We start from the raw sequence: 26,245 nt of genomic DNA on the forward strand, positions 1-26,245 counted from the left end.
CACTGTGACTGAAATATTCTGGTACATACACAGAGGTAGTGGCATTATTTTATTATTATTATTGTCTTTGGTGGTCCCTAGACCTTTGTCCAAATCCACCTAATATCCCTGACTTTATTATCCTTATACAGGATACCGAGCCACCAGAGAGCAGTCATTACCCAGGATAACTGCTGCCTGATGCTCGTCCTTATGAATCTGTGCTGACCGCACAAAATTCTCACACCCTCTGGTAGAAGTGCTAGACCAGAGGGTGCCAGCAATCCCACCCCCAAGTTGCCCAAGCCTGGAAGCCAGAAAAAAAAAAATAAATAAATAAAATAAAGTAAATAAATAAAATAAAATAAATAAAAAAATAATAAAAATAAAATAAAATAAATACATAAAAAATAAAATAAAATAAATAAAAAAATAATAAAAATAAAATAAAATAAATACATAAAAAATAAAATAAAATAAATAACATTTACATAAAAAATAAATAAAAATAAAAATAAACAAATAATAATAAAATATTTATATATTAATAAAATAAACTAATAAATCTCTCCTCCCCGCACAGGTATTCAGGAATTAAACCTCCGGGATATGCGGTGGGCAGAGAAATAATAAAAAAAAAAATAATAAAAAATAAAATAAAGAAAGAAAAGGAAAAAAAAAAAAAAAAGACACCATCCTGATCCACAATCCCGCACTTATTACTTACATAGTGCCAGCAAACACAACAAAAAGGAAGGAAAAAAAATAATAATAAATAAATAAATACTAAAAAGAGGGGGTGAACCCTCTTAACCCCCCCCCATCTCACTCTGGCAATTTATACTGCACTATGTTAATTTCCATAGTGCCAGCAAACAAAAAAAAAAATAATAAATAAATAATAATAATAAAATAAAAAATAAAAACAGGATAAGAATAGGATGGGGGGAGAGAGAAAAAAATCTATACAGTGAACAGCTATTAGTTTACAAATATCCAGGCTGATAACTGTCTTCTTTTTAGAAATACAGAAATAGCAAACCTTTGAAAAGCAACAAACTTGTTATAATCTGACAAGTAGTTATTTTCATTTCCATATCTCAAATCATATAATACATGGCACCAAGTTTCTTCAACACCACATACACAGTAAGGGTTTGACTTTAATCCAAAATAATTTACTATTCAAAGAACCATGCCCTGTTAACAAAAAAGGTCTCCATCCTAGGAAAAAACCACTTGTTCAGTTTAAAACATGAAAAAGAAATATTTGGAATAAAATGGCTGGTTACTGCACCAGTAATACAAAATATTACTGGTGCAGTAAATTGTTTTTATTGTCTTCTACATAATTTTTGTTGGCTGCAATCTTGTTTACATGTCATTTGCTTTCCTGGCCCTAATTCCCATGCAGGAAACATAGTAAAACATATACTGTAAAGTGGGGGGGGGGGGGGGTGTATTTTGAACAGGAACATCGGATAAGCTAAAAATGCAAAGTTTTGGTCAAGCAGAGTGGGAAACAGGATTTATTTTCTGGAATAGATTGGTATTCTGTTGAAATGGGAAGCTGAGCCTCTAGTTCTGATGGAGAAACTACCTGGAATTGCCTAAAGGAACATTTGTTGGAACAGTGTTTTTGCCACATTACCTCTTCATGCTGGTGCATGCTGACTACCTTCCATCAGCACACTAGTGGCCACTGCTGTGGTAGGGAGAAAGCTGGTTGTGTGTTGTCAGAGTTAACTGTGGCTCTTAGTCGAACTAATTTGTTTTTTAGATAGTTTTGTTGTTTGGTCTGTCTGTTTTATTAAGCAAAATGTGACTATGGAGTATTGCATGGTTAAGAAAAGTCTTAAAGGAATCTTGTAGTGCCCCCCCCCCCTTTTTTCTTTCTCTCTGAATAATTTTGCTCTAGTTGACTTGATTACTGATTAAATGCTTCCTGATTGACGAATTGTTGATGAAGTACCAAATGGCAAAGAATGAAGTCTTCACCTTTGAGGGAAATGCTCTTTGTTTAACATTAATGTTTAATTTCCTCCCCCCCCCCAGGTTGAACTTCAGAAACATTCATTCTTAGGAGGTTCACCAAGATAAAGTCAGCCAATCACCTTGCTTATTTCAGAGCTAGAAGTGTTATCTCTAGCCAGCAAACAAATCACCTGTTTTCTCCTTTTGTGTTACTTGATTCTCGGACTTCCAATGATAGTAAACCTTTGTTGCTGCTTTCTCCAGTCAAGCCTGTGCCATTTTGAGTTATGTTTTTCAGCAATTTTTTAAAACTTTTATGTCACTTTTTTTTTTTAACCTATCACGTAATTTAGTTATACATGTAGATAATGTCCACTGAAGAGAGAACTCCGCAGAGGAGGGAATTAATACATGTGAAAACCATTTTTTTTTAATGTAGTGAAATGTTAGGTTATCATTACGGTTGGAAATTGAGAATTCCCTAGGTAATGTAATCATCAGCTACAACCAGCAGGTGAACAGGAGGTCGTGGCTACCCATGGGATGGTCTCTAAGTGCTATACTGACAGACTGTGCTCTTAATTCTCCATACAGATACTAGAGTGACTAAATGTCATATCGTAGTACTCCTTCCAGGCTTATTCTGATATTTTCCACTGAATACCCTATACATGTCTAGCCAGCAGATTATGTCAATAAAATGCCTAACATAACCTTCAACACCAGTGTGTGTATATATATATATGTATGTAAACCACAGGTTACCTTACTCCATGATCCAAAATATAGCAAGAGCATTATTGTATATCTTCTTCTCACTGTAGTGATCAGTGCTTTCTGCAACAGGATCATAAATCCAGTGTCTTTCCTTGTTAGGATATCTGCCAGGGTATCTTTCCTTGTTCTTTATTGGCAGTCAAAACAGTGCAGATACCACCACACTTGGTTATAAATAAAATCATCATCCCACTATTTCCACATTTAAAACTATACTGCCAGAATCTGCAGGGTACAGAATATCAAGTGAATTCTGTTAACAAAAATAATATGCATTTATTGCAAAACAATGGCATCCACTAAGATGAATCTCTCGTGAGAATGGATATGAAATAGCATATCACAGCCAACAAAGAAGCAGTCCTAGTAATAGTAATAGAGGCATGTGATGCAAGAAAGCAAGTGTTATGAGCTTATGTAGCATCAGCCAAAAAATTCACACACAACCATTCCCTCTAAACGTTTGTTCAGTTCCTCCTTGAATTTATTTAACATATCAACTTCCACGACAAACTGGAGTTTATTCCAGCAATTAACCACCCACTGGCTAAAGGCAAATTTCCGCACATCTATTCTACAACTGTCTTTTCTCTGTTTCAATTTATGCCACCATAGATTCATAATCTTAGCAAGTGGAAGGATCCCATCAGAATTCAGCATGCCCAACCCATTCAAGGGGCGCCTCTGTAGCCAGGTGGGAAGGAGCAGCAGTGCGTAGCACACGCTTCTTGATTAGACCAAGGTTCGAGCCCGTCACCACCAGATATGGAGGATGCAGAAAGGTCAGGGAATGACCACCGCATATCCCGGAGCAATATGGCCTTAGTTGCTAATGCTCCTAAAAACCAAATAACAATAACACCCCCATATAGACCTCAATTAGATCACCTCGCAGGTGCCTAGTCTCCAGTCGCTGCAATTTGCAGAACTTAAGCCTCTCTTGGTAAGAGGACCCTTTCATTCCTCTCACCAATCTTGTTGCCCTTCTCTGTACATGCTCAAGCAAATCTCCAGCCTTCCTAAAATGAAGCCTCCAGACCTGTATGCAGTACTCAATGCGTGGCCTGACCATTGCCTTATACAAAGGGGTAATCATCTGCTTTTCCCAGCCCCAGGTGCCAAGCGATTTTGTGATCAAGCGTCTTTGCCAGTAAATTAGCACTTTTTCTTGATTTCTTATTACGTTTTCTTATTTTCAGCATTACATTAACACTCAGTTCATTCAGTAAAGAAAGCACCTTACTAGATCAGAAGGAAAAGTAACCTTTCTTTCTTCTCTTTTTTTGTTTTATTACTAACCCACTACCGCTTGGTCACAAAGGTGGCACTGCTCCTGCTTCCACGTGGCGGGGCCAGTAACCTGGAGGGGAAAAGCTCTCCCTTCCAGGGTGAAATGGAGCAAACAGTTCCTAAGACCCAGAAATCCACTGGGTGCATGGATGAGACCCTTACAGGGCGAAAACAGTCTGAGCCTGATTTTGTTGTAGCTAAACGTTAAAAGAGTGAAGTAGCCAAAATCAGAACTCCAACCTTTCTTATCATTCACTCAACCGAAGAACAACCTATTGGCAAACTCTCGGCATTTCTAGTGCAAAAATACATAGAAAGCATAATAGGTACCCCAGAGACAATTTGTCGCTTAAGATCAGGAGACTTACTGGTTGAAGTTGCCACTGCTCGACAGTCTGAGCAACTACTAAAACTTTTGAAGGAACTTCCATTACCGCTTCACTACATTTCCCTGAACATGTCAAGAGGTGTCATCACCAAATGGGACCTCATGAACGTGCTAGATGACGAGTTAAAACAGGAATTACAAGATCAAGGAGTAATTATTGTAAGAAGAACAATGACAAAGAAAGACTGCATACTAGTTCCCACTCGGAACATAATACTCACTTTCAATAACCTTAAACCACCAACAGCAATCAAAGAAGGTTATCTTAATTTGCCATGTTAGAATGTACATTCCGAACCCCTTATGCTGCTACAAGTGCCAGAAGTTTGGGCACTCAGACAGTCTGCAGAGGAGCAGCTGCCTGTTCCGCATGTGGATCCAATGCACACACGAACACTGAATGCACAGCTACAACACCTAGTTGTCAAAACTGCAGAGAAACACATCTGGCATTTTATAAGGAGTGTCCCCTCAAGAGGCCAAAAAATCTTTACCAGCCCTGAATAATGATAAATCAACCCATGCTCAAGCAACCAAAAGACATATATGAATTGCGACCCAAATGGTGGTAACCATACCACCAAGCGAATCGCTATCTCAGTGGGCAAGGTCAGTATTGCCCACTGTACCAGTAAACCAAACGACAAGCAAACAAAGTAAAGCCATAAATACTCCAATTACTGTACAGCCAGGTGCCTCCCCACAGCAAAACAGTAAAGTAACTACCTCTCCTGATGCAAACCAAACAGATTGCATGGACTTAGAAGATAGCTCACAGAAAGATGAGCACATACTAGAACTGATGAGAATATGGACACGGGAAAACCATACTTTCCAAAGAAGGGGAAAGGGAAACCTGAACAAAACAAACCTTCAGCCCCTCGAAATCAAATCGAGGTTTCTACTAAACCCAAATAATGCTTACATTTCCGCAGTGGAACTGTAGAGGATATTGCAGTAATTTAAATGACATCCAAGATCTCCTCACAATATGATCCTATCGCTTTCTGCCTTCAGGAAACCAACCTGACCACATATAACTGTTTCTCTCCGGAACTATATAATTCATCGGCAAGATCGTGTTGTACACAACCATAACAATCAGGCACATGGAGGTGTGACATTGATTAAAATAAAAATTGTAGCCATTATCAACCCATTGCAGGATGGAAGCCTCCTCAACAATTCATGCTGAGGGAAATGGACCATAATCTGCCATGCTGGTCCAGTGCGGGTTGGCAGATCAACCGTATTTACCTTCAGTTGCCACTTCTCAGCCCATCTGCCCAAATTTTCTAGATCCTGTTGCAGTAGCACACTGCCATTACTGTCATTAACAACTCTGCCAACCTTTACATCATCTGCAAACTTCTACACTAAGCCTGATATACCTTCGTCAATATCACTGTTAAATATACAAAGCAGTGGGCCGAACATAGAACCCTGTGGGACTCCACTAATAACATTAGTCTGCAAAGAGCAGTGTCCATTTATTACCACCCTCTCTCTTCTCCCACTCAACCATCCTTTTATCCATTGTAGCAGCTTACCCTTAATACCATTCTGCTTCAATTTGTACAGTAGTCTTCCATTGCAACAGTGTCAAAAGCTTTCCTGAAATTCAAGTATATGACATCAAAATTATTTTTTGCATCCAGTTCCTTTGTGACCACATCGTAGTATCCAATCAGATTGATCAGACAAGACTTCCTGAACAAACACATGCTGTGTCTGAACTATTATTGCAGTCTTGTCTAGATGATCATGCAATGCATCTTTGACCAGTGACTCCATTATTTTACCCGAAACAGAAGTTAAACTAACTGGTCTGTCTGTAATTACTTCACCCTTCGATTCCCCCTTTGTGAGTTTGGGATACATTTGTACTCTCCGGTCCGTGGGGACTTCCCAAGGCCAAGGATCCTCTCATAATTATGGCTAAAGGTTTGCTTAGTTCTGTTGCCACCTTTAATATAACTGGATAGATCCCACCACCCCAGGTGCCTTTCTTATGTTTAACTTCAACAATTTCCCCTTCACTTTGCTCTCAGTTATTACAAAATCATTAGGCACCCTGCTACAATTTGATAACCATCTCCATTTTCAAACCGTAATAACTCGTGTGAATGTAGATGCAAAATACTCATTCAGTTTGTTTGCTATCTGAGCAGGATCATCAACACTTGAACCATGAATATCAAGTGGACCAATCTGATTCATTCCCTTCCTTCTAGGGTTTATATAAGTTAAGAAGTTCTTGCTGTTTTTCTTAGCATCCTTTGCCAAAGATTTCTCATAATCTGCCTTCACTTGCCTAACCTCCTTTGTGACTTGATTACAGACTAGCTTATATCTGCCATAGGCTTCTGTGTTACCTGATAATTTGTATGCATCCCATGCATTTTACTCATCTGTCACGAGTCTCATTAGTTAATTTGACAACCATTTAGGCCTAAACCTTGAACAATATTTCTTAATCGGTATGAAAAGTCTAGTAGCTTCAGCGATTAATTCCTTGAATGCTTCCCACTTAGAATTTGCTGTTGGTAACACATCAGTTGATCCCACTGTACAGAATTTAAAAACTGTCTGAGACAACTATAGTCACCTTTACTAAAGCAAAAACCCCTTCCTTTACCCCTGATGGTAATTATATCTTTAAGTAAATCCCACATCAGTACACTGTGATCACTGCCACCTAGTGGTTCCTTTATCTGCAAATTCTTAATACACGAATGGTCATTGCTCATAACCAGATCAAGAATATTGCCTCTCGAACATGCTGCTGCAGAAAACAATCATCCATTAAATCCACAAAAGTCTTTCTAGTGTGCAAATGACAAACCCACAAGTTCCAGTCAATATCTGGGAAGTTGAAATCCCCATTATAAGACATTCTGATTTACTAGCCCACTCTATTTCTCTGTACAATTGTTCGTTGTACTCATTTGAGTCATTAGGCCTATAACACACTCCAAAATCACTGGGTTTGTCTTGCACTTTCATATTATATCAAATTGTCTGTCATTCTTCCTCAAAATGCAGTTTTACATCCAGCACAGGTGATATGGTATTATTTCTTTATGCTCTATCTTTGAAATGATTGTTATGAGATACAGTAGGCCCCCGTTATAATGCGGTTCGCTTTACGCTGATTCACTATAATGCTGTTCTTATATTATAACCCGTATCTGACTATAACGCTCTTTTACAGATTACATTTTTGGCATATTTAACGAAATCGTTTCATTTGATGGAGTCGATAGCTTGAAAATGAATAGCAAAACAGCATTAAAACGTTTCCCATGCTCAGTGAAATTTTCTCGCACTTCAATTTAATTGCAGTACAGTGACTTGTTACGCAGTTCCGAGATCAACATTTAAAAAAAAAAAGATCAAAGTATATTGCTTCTAATATTTGCGTTATATGCATTTATCAGAAGACTAGTCGTCACTCAGTACAGTATTAGACATCGTGCGTAACGGACAGTTTACTTGAACATTGTATTGTAATTAATGCAACCAACCCAGTTACATTTTCGAAGAGTTAATAATGGCCGATAAAAATGAAAAAGCAATGTCTGGGCGCAGTACGAAGACTATAAATGTAAGAACAAGACTGAATTTGAAAATTAAATTAGACGTTTTGAAGCGAATCAATTCCGGTCAAAGACAAGCGGACGTGTGCCATAATTTAGGACTTGCAAATTTAACTGTAAGAACAATAAAAAAAAATAAAGAATTAATTTTATCAGCGGGAAAGATAGCTGTACAACGTCCAATGCAGAATTCAGTTAAGTTAAATATTATTAAAAAAGAGAGAGAGAGAGAGAGAGAGAGAGATTATCCAATATGATGATCTGAAGAAACTTAACCTGAAAAAAAAAAAAAAAAAAAAGAATGTGGAACCATTTAAAACTGGTAAGGGCTGGTTGAATAGATTTAAAATCTAGGGAGAAGCCGCAAGTGCAGATGAAGGAGCCGAAACTTTCAAAAAATAACTTGTTAAAACTATTGAAGGGGAGTATTGTGTGTTATACTTCACAACAAGTTTATAACATAGATGAAGCAGTACTTTTGTGGAAACGAATGCCTAAAAGAAGTTTTATATTGAAAGAAGCAAAAAACACGCCAGGTTTCAAAGCGGCGAAGGATCAGGTGACTTTATTGTTGGGTGGTAACGCTGCAGGGGATTTAAAATTAAAACCCCCTTTTAGTTTATTTAAAAGAGGGCCAAAGTTCAACCCAAAATCGACACATTTTTCATGATTAAATTCATCAATTAAATTAAATCAATTAAAATCAATTTAGATGAATTAAATTCATGATTTTAATTGAAATTTTAAGTTTAATTTTGATACCAAAGTAGTTACCACATAATTATATATGTATGTAATGCAGAATATTTTATATGTACAAATATTTGAATATTAAATATTTTGACCGACATTTGTGCATCTTTTCACTATCGTTTATTATTGATTAGGAAATATCCTATGACACCGACCGCAACTTACAAATACACATGTTACCTTAGAAATGCCGAGCTCGCTTAGCGTGGATTCACTTAGCACTCTGTTTTTCCGGAACGAGTTATCAGCGTTAAACGGGGGGCACCTGTATATGAAATATAACTCATATATCTCATGGAGATTTTGGAAAATGACTGAATTCAGCAATAGGTGATTGATCCAACTCAAACACATATCTGAATGCATACATGATGATATTGCCAGATTAATGCTGAAGTAGGGGAAGGGTAAGCAAAATTCCAAAAAACTTCACATTGTCTTCATTTGATGAAATATCAAAGCCTTTGATTCCTGTTATCCTTACTTGCAATGCACAAATGCCATGCATCATGTTCTCATTTTTCCTTTATTTATCATGAATGTTCAGTGAAATCATACAATCAATACTTAAATCCAGCTTTAATTTAGTTATCCTTCAAAAAACTTAAATGGCAAATTAAATATATATTTTTTGTAATTTATAAATTTCATGTCTCTTTATAAGCTGCATATTTATTTTTGATTAACATTGATCTGCAATTATACAAAGAAAATTGTTTTACCTGTTTACCATGATAATAAAAAAAATTAAATGAGATGTGATGTTGTTTTTAAGGCACAACCCTTATAATGCTATTGCTGGCCAGTTTGAATCTCTTTAAGAGTCATGAAAATTGTGCAGTGCTTTTAAAGAAGTATGAATTTCTTGCATTTTTTTTTTTTTTTTTTGGTCTCTCTCTCTCTCTCTTCCCTTTCTTCTTCAAAACTTTCACTCAGCTTTACAGCTGTTTGTTGTTTACTTTATTATTTATTACTGTAGGTTCTCAATCTCCACAGTTGCATAAAAATAGTAGAAGAATTCCTATCGCCAGAAAATGTCGGTCATAGTTTTACATTGACACAAGAATTTAGACATCTATCTGACAGCCTTAGCAATACTGAGGATAAGATTCAGGTAGGAGAAATAGAACTAAATTTTTTTCTTTTCTTTGAAAAAAAAAAAATAAATAAATAAACTGTTTTGAATTACACACTTACAAGTTTTTCTTAGTTGTATTTTGTATTTCTGAATATTATAAAATAGGACTGCTTTGGTATATTTCATGTACCAAAGCAGTCCTTTTTTAACCAAAACTGAGGTTCAAGCTGTAAAGCTTGGAAGAGTATTGATAATGCATCCAGCTATCAAAATAAATAAATATTTTGTTCTATTGATATATTTAGTTTAATAAAAGCATTCAGTGAAAATAGAATAGTTGACCAAAAAATAGAATTCGTGCTTGTTCCTTCCATTTGGTACAGTATAAAATTCTGAGTGCTGTTATCGGTAAATGCATGGTTCCTGTTTATGAACAGTAAACCTTCATCAGATTATTACCTATGAAGGTGGTGGAAGACGAAAAAGATTTTAATAGTAATTAATAGTTTAAAAAGATTTTTTTCTTTGGCAGTCGATACAGGTTACAAAAACAAATGGACTTCTGTCGATGATATGCAGAAGGGTGATCATTCCAATTTATAAAGGAACAGCTTGGCTAGATATTGAGAATTAATGCATACTGATTTGTAAATGTTTCAGAAGTAATATGCCTCACACTTCTGTATGGAGCCCTTCTCAACTGTGAAAACATTGACCAAAGTTAAAGCTATACATTCTGGCCAGGAGATGAGACACAGTGCCATCATGGAACTAGCTACCTATATCATGAGGGTGTCTATGTATCAGTGGGGGGATGTATGGGGGGGTTAGGCACCCAGGGGATGTATGCTGATTATGTATGTAAGTGGAGAGGGAAGGAAAACAAAAGTGGGGCTTTTGTTAAGGAAGGCAAGTCTATTAAATCAAAAGCTACTGTTTATATTGTGTTTTTATTGGGTTTATTTTTGGTGTAATATTAGTGGTAAAGTGTGTTAGTTGTCTAATGGCACTAGGGGTTTCTCCCATCTCTGCGCTGTATTCTTTGTAAATGACATAGAACTCTTTGGAGGCTAGATATTTAAAAATTGTGTGGGGAGCAGTTTGTTGTGTAGTGTTATGTTCTGTTGTTTGTCTGACCATTAGCTGTTGAGCCCCTATTGGGACCTACACTTTGCCATGAGAAGGCAGGTCAGGCACCCAATAGATTAATTTAAGTACTGTGGCAGGCTCCACTACCTAATTTCCAAGGATTTCAGTGGCAAGGCATATATATATATATATATATATGTGTGTGTGTGTGTCACAAATGAAAGTTTAAAAAAATAAATAAATAATAAATAAAAAAATATAAATATAGATGGAGAAGTTATTAATCACAAAATGCCGAGCCTAGTTGAAGAGAAAAAAAGAGAGAAAGAATGTTAAGAACCTATGAAAAAAAAATGAATAAATAAATAAAAAAATAAATAATCATTAAGTAGAATTAAATCTGAATTAATGCCGAATTAACAGGCTAATCATATGTACAAAAGCTAAAAGAAAAAGAGGGGAGGGTAATAGAGATAAAAATTAAAGAATTAAACATTTTAAAATTATAAAAATTAAAAATTGGTACATAGATCAGGTATTTCATCAGGGGGCCACACCTGATCATGTACCAAACACTGTGTTTCTTTGCAAACTCATGCTGATGGAGAAGCTATTAAAATGAAATAGATATAAAAAATTTTTTAATCTCCAGAAACATGAGTGAGGTAGCCCCAACGCAGTGTATTTAGATTAATAAATTAAGTAACGTAGTGTATTTTAAAAATTGAGTAGAAAGTACGTAAGAACGCGAGTTTAAATCAAAAGTATGTAAGTTAAATAATAATGAATAACAAGGTAGCAGTATAGAAAAAGGAAGCAATGCAAGGTAGGGGAGGGAAAAGAAGTTAAAAATATAGAGGCGAAGATAGTGAGAATGTCCGAATCACCCTCGTATTACACTAATAGTTCAACGGACGGAAAAACGAAGATCAGAAAGTAGAAAGATGTAAAGAGAAGGAAAAGAGTTTAAAGGATACTAGGCAAGCTGGGTGTGTAAGTACCCAACCTCATAGAGAGGGCCTTGGCTGTGAGAGTGTTAGTAGAAGTGGAAATTAATACCGCTAGCTTGTAGTGTATATTTTGAGTGATAGATATATGAAATATAATAAAAAATATGAAGAGGAGAAAAATTAAATACCTATGATATTTGGCAGAAATAAGTTAAGTGAAATATAATCAAGAAATGAAGATACAAATTTGCGATCATGATTAATAAGATACAATTATGCGAATATGATTAATAAGAATGGAATGTATTAATCATATTCGCATAATTGTATCTTATTAATCATGATCGCAAATTTGTATCTTCATTTCTTGATTATATTTCACTTAACTTATTTCTGCCAAATATCATAGTACTTAATTTTTCTCCTCTTCATATTTTTTATTATATTTCATATATCTATCACTCAAAATATACACTACAAGCTAGCGGTATTAATTTCCACTTCTACTAACACTCTCACAGCCAAGGCCCTCTCTATGAGGTTGGGTACTTACACACCCAGCTTGCCTAGTATCCTTTAAACTCTTTTCCTTCTCTTTACATCTTTCTACTTTCTGATCTTCGTTTTTCCGTCCGTTGAACTATTAGTGTAATACGAGGGTGATTCGAACATTCTCACTTTTCTTATTCTCACTATCTTCGCCTCTATGTTTTTAACTTAGAGGCGAAGCCCTACCTTGCATTGCTTCCTTTTTCTATACCACTACCTTGTTATTCATTATTATTTAACTTACATACTTTTGATTTAAACTCACGTTACTTAATTTATTAATCTAAATACACTGCGTTGGGGCTACCTCACTCATGTTGCTGGAGATTAAAAAATTTTTTATATCTATTTCATTTTAATAGCTTCTCCATCAGCATGAGTTTGCATAGAAACACAGTGTTTGGTACATGATCAGGTGTAGCCCCCTGATGAAATACCTGATCTATGTACCAATTTTTAATTTTTAATATTTTTATAATTTTAAAATGTTTAATTCTTTAATTTTTATTTTTGAATTTTATAATTTTTATCTCTATTACCCTCCCCTCTTTTTCTTTTAGCTTTTGTACATATGATTAGCCTGTTAATTCGGCATTAATTCAGATTTAATTCTACTTAATGATTTTTTATTATTTTTTTTTTTTCATAGGTTCTTAACATTCTTTCTCTCTTTTTTTCTCTTCAACTAGGCTCGGCATTTTGTGATTAATAACTTCTCCATCTATATTTATATTTTTTATTTATTATTTATTTATTTATTTTTTTTTAACTTTCATTTGTGACACTTATTTATATACATGTATCCTGTTTTGCTGCTTGGCGCATTCAAGTACATGTACTGTTTTTCCCTTTTTTTTTTTTTTTTTTTTTTCTCCCACTTCTTCGTTTTCATATTTCATATATATATATATATATATATATATATAAGGGAGGGGTGAACACTAGAATTTGGCCTAAAGATTTACAAGAAAGTGGTAGAATTTATGTGTTGATTAGAATTTGGCAGCATTGTTAGGGGTGTACTCGGTCAGTTTAGTAAGGGATGGGTGTGGGGAGACTGAAGACTGGGGGAAAAAGGTAGAAGGAGGATGGGGATGATAGAGTGATGGAGATAGAAGGATGGGGATGTCCCCTGCCTGCCTCCCATACTAGAAGTATGGGGGCAGCAGGCAGGGGAGGAGACAGAGACCTGTCTCCTCCCTCCCCTGCTTGGTGATGGGGTTTTAAAGGAAATCGGGTTAGAGTACCCAGTTCAGATTGCCAAATGGCATGTCAGCATCAAAGCCGCAGTATGTCTTTGCTGGTGATGGTTATCAGGTCCAGGTACTGTTGAATCTGGTAGGAAGGTCAAACTGCCCATCCTGCTCTGGGGGTGGGACCTGTTAGCTAGCAGTGGGGAACCCACCAGGCGAAGAGGTGGGAGAGACACACGTTTACTTCATTCATAATCTGCATTCTTACTGTACTTGCATTATATTTTTACACTTTTTTCTTATATTTATTTTTTTTCCGTGTGTGTGTGTGTGTGTGTATATTTATATATATATATATATATATATATTTATTCTTTTTCTTTTTCTCACACACTTACACTCTCATTCATTCTTCTGGCTTTCATTTCATTTATGCTTTCTGCACTGCACTCTCTGAGCACCTCAACTTATTGTTTTCTTCAGTTGTGATGCAAGCCTAGCTGCAAGTTTTTTGCAGACCAGGGGAGAATGCAGTGATAGTATTTGTGTTGTTAGTAAATGTTTGTTAGTGTATATAAAGTAATGTAAGTTATTATTAACTTTGTATTCTTTCGGAGAGCAATTACATTTGCTCTTCCACTCATTCCCATTCACTCTCTCTTTCCCTCATGCTAGATCACTCTTTCTTTCACCAAAACTGCCATTTATTCCCTTTTACCATAATTTCTAGTTCATGCAGTGCCCAGCCTATTCATTCTGTCTTTCATTCTACATTGCATCTCCTTGCTACTAGCTTACTGAAATTTTTCAGCTAATCTGCTTCCTTGGCTGCCTGTACATCTCTCTATCCTCTACATGGTTACTTATTTGGTGTGGGCCCCAGGTTCCTATACATGGCAGGGTAGTCCTGGGGGGTTTTGTCATGTCAGGTTTCTGTCAGGGCACAGAATACTGCTATCCTGATAGTTTTTAAGTCATCGTCTGGGTGTCATGGGAAACTTGGGCAATTTTAACTATTAATTATTGTTTAATTGCTGGGGGTGCTGAATTGCCATTCTTTGGGTAGTTCTGCGCACTTTGAATACTTTCTGTGAGTGGGGGGGAAGTACAAGACTTTATAATTTTCCTCTCCTATGATGAACAGATGTTCTTCTTCCCTGGGAAGGGGGGCCAATCTGTGCTATTAGCTGTGTTCTGGGGATGTCATAAATTATATATTCATATAGAATGTATGGGGGGGGGGAAGAATCCCAGTTACAGTCACCCTCGTGTGACTTTATACACCTCAAGAGGAGTTTAAAGCAGTATATGCCATATGGGATCCAGAGATCATTCACAACAAGAAGAAAACAAGCCAAGATTTAAGATGCCCCAGTTGTAGAGGAGAGCATGATGTTTACTGAAAATAAATGTGAATGGTGGAAGAAAGAAAATTAAATACAAAGTAACAAAAAGCAAAAATAGCGATGCAACTGCAAAATATGAATAGATCATAATATGCACAAATTACACAAAGACAGAGGACAGTAGAATCACAGAGTCCATCTCAGAATGGACACATTTGTTGCTTACAGAATTGAAACAACAAAAAAAAAGGAAAAAAAAAAAGTGATTAAAGATAGCACAGGCAGGACATCATTATAATACAGATCACATGGATGTCCATACCAGAGGAAGATGCAGATACCAAACAGGCAGGCAAAAGATTCTTGGATTCGTTTAACCTGAAAAACAGATAAAGATACAGCTGATCCAGAAGAACTCGCAAACATCCTTGGGGAAAAACCTTTGCAGAGATTTCCAATACCTCATACACATCATACAAACCCAAGAAGCAGCACATATATGAATTTCTTGGCCAAAAATAATCAGCCATATAATCAAGCTTTGTGTATTAAAGAATTACACAAAGCACTGTGTCAGACATGGAAATGCTCAAATGAATTAACAACTAAAGAAATTGACTTCATCTTCACTAACAGAAGATACGTTGTGAACAATGTTACCGTCCTGAACATGTTAAATGTTAAAGTGATCTCAGATCACGTTGTGCAGCAAAACAGGCGAATCAAGCAGAGAACACATGCAATTTACAGACAAAATACACGTGGTATTAATTAACATTCTAGGTGACCCTAACATAATAGTTTGGGTTATATCAAGTTTGTCACTAAGCTTTAATGTTGTTCTCTTTTCTTCTCTATATGAGGTTTATTGACTTTAAGAGCCATAATGAGGGGATTTTAATTTAAATAAATGTAAAACAGCGGTATAATCCGTGATATCAGTTTAGAATTCACTTCGAAAATGGCGAACTTAAACAAATACAGTAGTCACGTGATTTGCCATTTTCTTTTTTCACCACTGCAAGACATCTGCACTCTGTGTATACATCCAATCTCAATGTGCCGTTATTTCGACAGTCTACTGTATAAGGAGCAAGAGAATGGTGCCAGCAGTGGGAAAGATGGATCACAAATTTGCAATACATACAACATACCCAATATCCTTTCTGATGAGATAGAACATGCATTGAAGAAAATGAAGAAAATCAAAAAGCCCGGGGTAAAAATGAAGTTACTGTAGAGTTATTAAAATTGGGAGGAAGAGACACGAAACACAGAAACTGGCAAAGCTCTTCACAAAATACATTAGAAAAGGCATGACGACTAAGGAGTGGAATAATGCAATCATAATTTTGCTGCATAAGAAAGGAGATAAATCAGAAATTGGAAATTATAGACCAATTAGTTTGTTGTTCCATACTACAAGTTGTTCACAAGGGTCATCACTAACAGATTAGAAAGAATACTTGATAAGAATCAACTGAAAAAGCAAACTGGCTTTAGGACAGGATTCTCAGCTATGGATCATAATGGCATTTTAAATTAATATAAAACACTATTATGCCTGGTATTTTTGGATTATGAAAAGACATTTGACTCCATACAGCATAAGGCAACATTTCAAGCACTGGAAACATAAGACATAGACACCTGATACATTCTGATTTTGCAGAAAATATATGAGAATGGTACCTCCTTTATTAGGGTGACTCTGTAGCCAGGTGGGAAGGAACAGCAGTGCGTAGCACACGCTTCTTGATTAGACCGGGGTTTCGAGCCCGTCACCACCAAATACGGAGGATGTGGAAAGGTCAGGGAATGACCACCGCATATCCCGGAGCAATATGGCCTTAATTGCTAATGCTCCTAAAAACCAAATAACAAACAAACATCCTTTATTAGATGAGACAAAGACAGTAACAAATTTAAAATTGAGAAAGGAGTTCGACAAGGAGAGACAATATCTCCGAAGTTGTTTACTGCTGCCTTTGAGGGAGCTTTCAGAAGATTGGACTGGTCACAGAAATCAGTTAATGTGAATGGAGAATACCTAAACCATTTACCATTTGTATATGACATTGTGATCATAAGCCACGATCCCAAAAGATTTAGAGGAAAACCTTAATCAGTTATTCAGAGTTAGTAAGGATTTCTGACTAAAGATGAATATGACTAAAAAAAAGTAACGATGAACAAGTGTACCACAGAAAAGGATATAATCTTTGAAGGAGTAGAAATTGAAAAGGTGAATTCATATACTTATCTTGGACAAATCATTAGCTGTAACAATGATAAATGGCTGGAAGTCAAGAGAAGAATAAATTTCAGATGGATAGTATTCAGGAAATATAGTCACATTGAGGAGCAATATCCCAATTTGTCTGAAACATAAAATAATCAACCAGTGTATACTCTCCACCATGACTTATGGAAATGAAACTTGAGCACTCACGAAAAGAATGGGAGAGAAGCTAAAAACTACAAAGCGAAAGAGTCGAACGAATTACATTAGGAATTAGACTGTTGAATAAGAAGAGAAACACATGGATTAGGCAGCAAACACAAGTAAAGGACATTCTTATGAAAACTAAAGAAGTGAAATGGACTTGGGCAGAACACATCTCAAAGACAATGGAGATGGACAGATGAAATTCAAGAGTTTGTGGGTAGTAAATGGATGGCCATTGCACAAAACAGAAGGAACTGGAAAGTTTCTGGAGAGACCATCTTACAGTGGATTGAAAATGGCTGATGATAGCTGTGTCAGACAAAACAAAGGACAGCAGGTCCAGATGGAATGGTCTGTATGATGTTGAAACAATTGGAAGAAACATCACCTGTATTGCTACTCATATACAATAATTTTTGGCATTTTCAAAACTAGGAAAACATCACACAAATCTGGACCATTATCATCCCAAAGCTCTTACCAGTTGCCAAGAGAAAATCCTATAAAAAAATGATTAAAATGCAATACAGATGTGGTATTTGGAGTCCTATAACCTACTCAGTAGTGTCAAAGTGGTTTCAGGTTTTCCGTTGTTTTCTGCTTTAATGATTAAAGCAGAAAACAACGTAAAACGTATGTAATACTCGACTTACGGAATTTCGACTTTATGTAAGTTTTTGCCAGGCTGTGCAACCTTTAAAAAAATCGTGGAAACGTATTTTCGATTCTTAACCATATCCCCGTCCGTTGGGGTATGTACCAGCCCCAACTGGGTTCAGCAAGTTAATTCTATAATTTTTACTCTAATTACAGAGCTGAAACTCGCTATAGTTGGAGCCAGAACTGTTTTCTTGAATTTTGCCACTTAAATTTTCAAAACCTTCTATTGAATTTCACGGAAATGACAAAAATGTGACATCAAGTATGCATTTTTTTAGGCCTTTTCAATTAATTTTTTTACCCCTGCCCTAACCAGCCTAGAGCTTATGAAACCTGACATTTGATTCGTTTCTTGGTGTAAAGCGCACAAATTTCTTTTTACAGAGAGTAGCAGTTCTGATAAACAACTCCGCCTGAATACGAGCGAAGCGTGGGAAGTAATATCACGTGACCTCGTCACCCGTACAGCTACATTGAGACGGGAAGGGAGAAGTGTAAATAAACAAAAGACGAACGGGAGCTACTGTGAGTTGACATAAGAAACAATAAAGCGATACAGTAGCAATAACAGTTTATGGAAGGTGAACAGATCGTATATCCTATCTTCAACGTGTATTGCTCCTACGAACAGAAGATCAAGGAAATTCATCTGTTGGAAACGGGAAAAACTGGTGTAAAACTGATAACACTGCAAAGCGCATTTGATTAAAAAAAAAAATTTGCTTTATTGTAATTGTTTTTAGTAAATAATATCGGAACAGCAGTTTCCTGGGTTTGATCTTGTAACCAAATTTCGAGAAAATATTTCTATTTATAGCTGCGTTATAAACTTCGAAAACTTGTGCATCAAAAGAAAGGAGAAAAAATCATCCGCTATGAATTTCTTTCTTGAAATGTGTATTTTTCACAAAACTGCAATATTTGTAACAATACAAAGCTAACAGATTACGAATCACGGGCTGCTCAAAAAGTATTGTTAGAAGATATCTGCTTGTTACACTTCGATGTCATCCCAAAGGGAGAAATTCTGTTTTAGTTCAGAAGCCGAATAAATTCACTATCCATGGTCATAAAGCTGTTCTGAGCTGCAATAAACAGATAAACTCCGCTGACAAATAGACTTACTCCCCATCACTTTTATTGTTTTACTTTGGTTTTCGGTAGATGAGTTGGTGACTGCTAAATGCAGTGCGGTTTCTTGTATTCTCTCTCTCTCTCTCTCTCTCTCTCTCTCTCTCTCTCTCTCTCTCTCTCTCTCTCTCTCTCTCTCTCTCTCTCTCTCTCTCTCTCTGGATCTTTGACCGTGTGGTCATCACGGAATATAAACAGAAAATTTGTTTGTCGGAATGCTGCCCACCAGTTATCAACTCTTTCACCGACCTTCTAATGTATGTTGTGTTCAAATAATCCACTTTGCGAAATTCGAAAGTGCTACATCAATTAGGAGCAAAAACAGTTTCCCCCAACATGATGAATTACTTTATAGGTATAATAATGATTTTACTGACTGGAAGAAAGTGTCCACAATAAAACAATTGTACAAGGGGAAAACATGCGGTGACTCAAAGGATACAGCAATGTTTGAAATTTATAATGTAGTTTACTAGCTAATATTTCCAGAGGAATTAATCTGGATTTTTTATCAAATGAGCGCCAGACCAAAATCAGACTAATTAGTACTTCCGCATCCTAGGATGAGCTGACTAATTAGAACTTCAGCATCTGTGATGAAACGTCATGCACACCGATATCGTTTGCTACAGCAATAATGTAAAGAAACGAAGCAAAATATTGTAACAGAGGTATAAAGCAAAATAATGTTAGAAAGTAAAAATGCAAAATATTGTTCTCAAAAACAATTGCAGTTTCGCCATCCTAGGATGAAGCTGACTTAGAGCTGCAATGCTATTTTTTTTTTTTTTTTTTATTATTATTTTTTTTTTTTTTTTGTGTGTGTTTTTGTATGGACGGCTCCTAGAACAAAAGTTCATCTCCGCCTCTTTGCTCTGTTCAGTTTTTACGCACTGTCAAGGTAAGGCCAGTGTGTGTTGTGTCGTGAGAAACAAAAAAAAAAAAAAAAAAAATCATCCCAACATTCATCCCTTCATCCAACATTCCCCATGTTGGATGAAGACAGATGAAAAGGAAGGAGAGAGAGAGAGAGAGAGAGAGAGAGAGAGAGAAAGAGGTTTTTCATCCTGCATGGGAGAAAGTGACAGGAAAGAAAAACTGTGTTTGTGAGCTTATGTGTGTTCTGTATTGTGATGTTATGTTTTGGCATTTTGGCTACCCGGAAGCGGTGATCACCTGGATGACTGCTTCCAGGTACTCCTCTCTAGCAGGAGGGCAAAGCCTTCCCTACTATCTGCACGCCCTCCTCCCTGGGGAACGAGTTTCCCATGGGGGAAAGAAAAACTTGTATAAGATGAAGAGAGGGAAGGAGAAAAGAGAAGAACTATCCCGGCCCAGGAAAGCCCCAATCCAGGATCGATTGCTAGAACAACACAAGAAAAAAGAAAATTTTAAAAAAATAATAAAATATTAATTTTCAGAATCTTCTCTTCATTCGTATTTACTTTTTACAATGGTGAAGGGAAAGCCACCAGTGTAAAGTTCAAGTGATGGCAGTACTAATAAACCAAAAAAATTGATTTAGAAATGAAGATGGAAATGCTTAAGAAATATGTGGCACGTCAAAGTTTGTCATCTATTGCATGGGAATTAGGTCTTGCTACTTCAACAGTGAATGCTATTTTAAAGGACAGTGTGCATATAAAAGAACAAGTTAAAGGATCAACACATTTAAGATCAACAGTGATTTTTATGGCTTATCCATCTTTGATATAGCAGCATTCAGGTGCTATATCAAAGATGGATAAGCCATTAAAAATATGGATGGAAAATCAGATTCAGAAGGAAGTGCCCCTGAGTCTAATGGCCATTCAAGCAAAAAGCAAGAAACATTTATGAAGACATTAAGGATAAGTACGGCAAACCCCAAGCCAAGTTCGTGTCTAGCAATTGGTGGTTTAATAGGTTCAAGCATCATGCTAGTTTCGACAACATTAAAGTATGCGGTGAAGTCGCCAGTGACAATTCTGCAGCTGCAGAGAAATTTTGTGATATGTTGGAGGAAAAAACCCTTCTAAATGCCTGTGTCCTCTCTCCTTTTGTAATTTTGAAATATTTGCAATTTTTCATGCGCATAAATAAAAAAAAATTGAATAATTCTATATACATGTTCGTCAAACATTTCTTTTTTGCTTCAGTCAAATTCAATGTGTGTAGCTGCAAGTGCTGCATAAGCATTTAGGGAAATTCCAACACGTAAAATTCGACTTGCGTAGAGTTCTGCGGAATGCACCCTTACGTAAGTCAGGAAGTAGCTGTACACAGAGAGAGATATATATATATATATATATATATATATATATACAACTTTGGAATGAGAGCGCACCTCTAATAATTTTTAAATTTTTTAAAAAAAAATTGAACTTTAAGTCAGAATGCTAACCACTCTCTCTAGGACCTTTCCACAGAATGAAGGGATCAGTACTCAACATCCTCCCTCTCTGCAATAAAAATGAACTTAGCAGCAAAGCAAATGCCAAATACATTGGACAGCTCTCTGTGTGTGGATGATTTCAGCATTTCTTGCCACTCTCATTATATGCCAACAATAGAACATCAGCTGCAAGGAGCAATTAATAAAGTTCTTGAATGGGTCAAAAACGATGGCTTCCAAATCTTCAGAAAAAAAGACAGTTGGGATACATTTCTGTAGCAAGCGACAGCTTTAAGTCTGAATGTAGTTCCTACATTCAGATCTAAAGATAAAGGTGGAAGAACAAGAGATTCCAGTAACACCAATCATAAAATTTTTAGGACTACCTTTTCATTTAAAAAAAAAAAAAAAAAAAATCTTTATGAAACACCACATTAAATGTTTAAGAACAAACTAAAAAGTAATATAATTATTTATTTTTAAAAGAAAATAAATTACACATTTTCAACTCAACTTAGAAAGGCACCAGTCAAAAAAAAAAAAAAAAAATCTAATATCACCTGTTAACCTCTGAATTAAACTGATTCTTCCTTGAGTTTATTCAAACTACTAGCCTCTACAACAACAGAATGAAGTTTGTTCGAATAATCAGCTACCCACCAGCTGAAAACAAATTTCTGCACATATACCTGTAACCATCCTTTCTCAACTTGAATTTATGCCTCCTCACGTGTATAGTTTGAGCAAGAGGAAGGATGTCATCAGCACTGAGCTTAAATCCATTCAAAGTTTTGAACACCTCTATCAGATCTTGCAGTTCTCTAGTCCATTTGTGGAACTGAGAAGCCTTTCCTGGTAAGAGCACTCTTTTGTTCCCTCTCACTGATCTTGCTGCCCTTCTCTACACCCATTCCAAGAGATCCACGTCCTTCCCAAAATGAAGCTTCCAGACCTAAATGTCTTCACTTCCATCTTCTCCTTTACCTTATTCTGTGCCCATTAACTTTCTTATTATTATTATTATCAACCTGATTCTTTTCACTTTTTTTTTTTTTTTTAGGACTAACCCCTATTTTGCCAGGGCAGGTGGGTTAACACACCCTGCAAGCACTAAGGGTAGAGGCCCTGCTCCACATGCCAAGAATGGTTATTGGAAAGCTGCCTTCCAAACGTTCACAGCTTTCTTCTAACAAAAAGACCAACCACACAACCCACACATCAGTTTCGGAAAGTACATTCTTGACCAGTTCACAATACACATGGACTTCTCTGGACTGTTCTCATATTTGCCACTGCTGTTGCATGCATTCCATCCACTGTAAGAGGTTCAAGGCCATTCACTAAGCCTGCCCACTCCTCTTTCTTTCTTTGATAACTCCAAACATGAAAGGTTCAATTGTAAATTAGTATTATCTATGTGTTGTTGAAGGCTTAGAAGACAATATACTTCTTGACATTCGATTTGAAATTTCTGTAGATAGTAATTTCCAGTAAATCTAAATGAAGGGAAGGCTCTTCCAAAGAACAAAAAGTAAAGGGAAGCATGTTCAAACTGGTTTAGAAGAATTACAGATTAAAAACAATTTTCAGAATAACAGTAGTGCCCATAGAAATAACATGAAATAAAAGGCATCCAACCAAAACTGAATGTCTTATGTGATACAGAGTAGGGACATTTAGTAAGAAAAGTCATTAATCTTACTGCCCTCTTTTGGATAGGGTCCAGAATCTTGAGAGAGAGGCTTTCCACCATGGGATATTGTTCCCGTAACGTTCCATGATAGGGATGATTTGAGAGTTGTATCACTATTTTAAAAGAAAAGTAATACTAAGAGTGAAAAGAAAAGTGTTGTTTTATTTATTTATTTTTTTAATGTATCAGAATATTTATGATATGCTTATATATATATATATATATATATATATATATATATATATATATATATATATATATATATATATGTGTGTGTGTGTGTGTGTGTGTATATATATATATATATATATATATATATATATAGAGAGAGAGAGAGAGAGAGATTAGAATTCGGGATAATCCTTACTAAAGGTATGTTGACTCTTTCCTAGGAACTTTCCTAAGTGTTATTGAAGCAGTATACAAGTTTCAGCAGGCTTTTTGTACAAAATAACACAGTATTGAATTTAACTAAGTTTTTTTGCCCCATTGAAGAATTATCTGGAGATCAGCATTTAAAGAATTAGTGGTTGATATTTAAGGAACTGTTTGAGCTGAACAAGATTTTTCGGCAAGGGTAAAGAAAGCTAACACGAGAACTGTGGGAAACTTCTGTAAAACTTACCAGGCAAACTCGCTTCCCGCTACCACAGTTTCTCCCTGTATTCTCGGTAAACAGATGGTGTGTGTTAACGGTAGTGGCAGTAGAAGTCTAGCGATGTATTGATTAGTTTTTTTCTCATTATTAAAAGCAGATTATTGGAGTTCATGAGTGCAATGCCTTCACAGCTGAAATTTACTTACAGGTATGCCCTCCAGACTGCCTCAGTCTTAGGGTGTTTATTTCCCCCCCCCCCCTTCCTGCTGTTTTAAAATAGGAAAACAACTTCTACAGAGGGTACATGTTATTGGTAGTGGCAGTAGAAGTCGTTTTCCTATTTTAAAACAGCAGGAAGGGGGATAAACGACTGAGGCAGTCTGGAGGGTGTACCCGTATGTAAATTTCAGCCGACTCATGAACCCCAATAATCTGCTTTTAATAACAAGAAAAAACTAATCAGTACATCGTTATCGACTTTTACTGCCACTACCGATAACATGCACCATCTGTTTACTGAGAATTCAGGGAGAGACTGTGGTAGCAGGAAACGAGTTTGCCTGGTAAAGTTTCCGAGATTTCTCGTGTTGGCTTTCTTTACCTTAGCCGATTTCTCAAACTGGAAGGTGAAATGTAGTGTGCTCTCCACCTCAATCAATCAATAAAACAATGAATAGGATTTCTAGTCTATGGAAATAACTAATCCTTAGGGAATGCTTGTATTAGTTGAAAAGGAAAGCCAACTATGGTCACCATGGTTGGAGATAAAAACTAGCTATCCAAATGTAAAAAAAAAAAACAGAAAACCAGATGATGGAAGCTTGTGTAGATTACCTCGGAGCCAAAGGCAATCAAATGCCTTGCAAATATTAAGAGCACTTAATTTCACCCAACACTTGTAAGATGAATAAGTGAAGATATCAGTTGGAATGTTTCCAGATAGCATTAAGAGTTGGCAATTGATGGATTTCTTTATTACTTTGAAAAGAGTAGAGATAAGCGCATGGGACAATAATTCGAAGGAAGGGTTTTATCACCCTTTTTTGGATCTGTTTACTCACTCCATCTTACCCTATGAATTGAGTGAATAGACTTTCATGCTTCCTATTTAGTTATAATTGTTTTTATTTTCATATTGAAATATGATAGCTTTTGGTACTAAAATGTATGCAGTATTCTCAGCATAAATGTAAGGAAGAGTGTATTAATATTTTTCTGTCTTTTCTTTTTTCTCTTTCCAGATCAAAAATATTATTTACCATGCCGTGAAAGATTCTCTAGCACTGTTTGAATTGAATGATCCAGATGAATTAAATACCTGAAAGATGAGTGATAAAAATGGAATCAAGATATGTGCACTATTCAGTTTCATATATAATAGGCCACAATGCATGAAGCAAGTGTGCCTAGGAAGATGTTGAAGATGAAAAACATCTACTTGATCTCATTTCTCCAGTGCAGACTAGATTGCCCTGTTGAGCAGGGCACTGTTAAGTCCTACCCCATCCTTCATGTCTTTCAGCAGCTGCAGCAACTCTGGTCATTATTTGGTATTGAATTCTAGCCGTGCACTTCAAGGTCCTCACTAGAACAAGTCCAGTTGGAAGATTTTAGGCATTTGGCGAAGAGTGCATGAATCTGAATTACTTTAAGAAACTGGCAGTTTATTTGGTGACTTACTTGCCTGCCTTGTACCTCCACTTCCAGTTTCATAACATTACTGTGTTCTTATGGCGGACTGCTAGTTAATGATGTGTGTGTGTGTATAGTCTATTACAAAAGTACAAATGTACACCGACAAAAATGTACCTCTGTGCTTGTTTTTTTTTTTTTTTTTTTACATCCAGAAAGAAAGCCATGCTAGGTTAATACATTTCTGTTGTGACATAATTTTATAAAATGAAGCTTATTTATATGGTTTTAAAAGAATGTTGCACACTCCAGATGTCTACGAGAAGAGTTGATTATATTCATTCTTGTTTACACGCTAAGTCAGACACACTTTGTTTCAGTAAATATTACTTGAAAATACCACATAAAAATATATATTACGTTCCTGTTAATAGTTTGTAAAAAAAAAAAAAATAAATAAAAATGGTCAAAGCAACACTTTTTTTTGATTTAATGTAGTGATAACTGCTTGTACAGGAGGAAATAAAAGGGGAAAAGAAAAAAGGGAAAAAAAAGTTCTCTGTAAAATACTACAGCAGATATTTCTCCTTAAATATTTTTCCCCTGTTGATCTGTACAGACTTATTTTGCAATAAGACTGTTATTTAGCATACTAGATAATTACAATTATTGTTGCTTTGTCCAAATAAAAATTCTTATCATTTTAATTAGATTGGTATGTGGAATTGGCAGATCTGTTTTTC

General features: G+C 36.0%; 1 protein-coding gene across 9 annotated transcripts in view; it reads left to right on the forward strand.

Moving 5' to 3' along the window:
• The window catches only part of LOC150078358 (uncharacterized), an 821,930-nt gene extending 796,269 nt beyond the window's left edge, over nt 1-25,661 (forward strand). For all 9 annotated transcript variants that reach the window (XM_090384968.1, XM_090384969.1, XM_090384970.1 and 6 more), the window contains 2 exons: nt 9,740-9,874; nt 25,112-25,661. In XM_090384968.1, coding sequence (XP_090241094.1) covers nt 9,740-9,874; nt 25,112-25,192 — 216 coding nt within the window. In that variant the 3' untranslated portion in view covers nt 25,193-25,661. The remainder of the gene's footprint in view (nt 1-9,739; nt 9,875-25,111) is intronic.
• Nucleotides 25,662-26,245: the final 584 nt, after the last annotated feature.

The sequence above is a fragment of the Mastigoproctus giganteus genome, chromosome 11, assembly GCF_048544385.1.
Source record: "Mastigoproctus giganteus isolate SK-2022 chromosome 11, ASM4854438v1, whole genome shotgun sequence".
Taxonomy (NCBI): Eukaryota; Metazoa; Arthropoda; class Arachnida; order Uropygi; family Thelyphonidae; genus Mastigoproctus; species Mastigoproctus giganteus.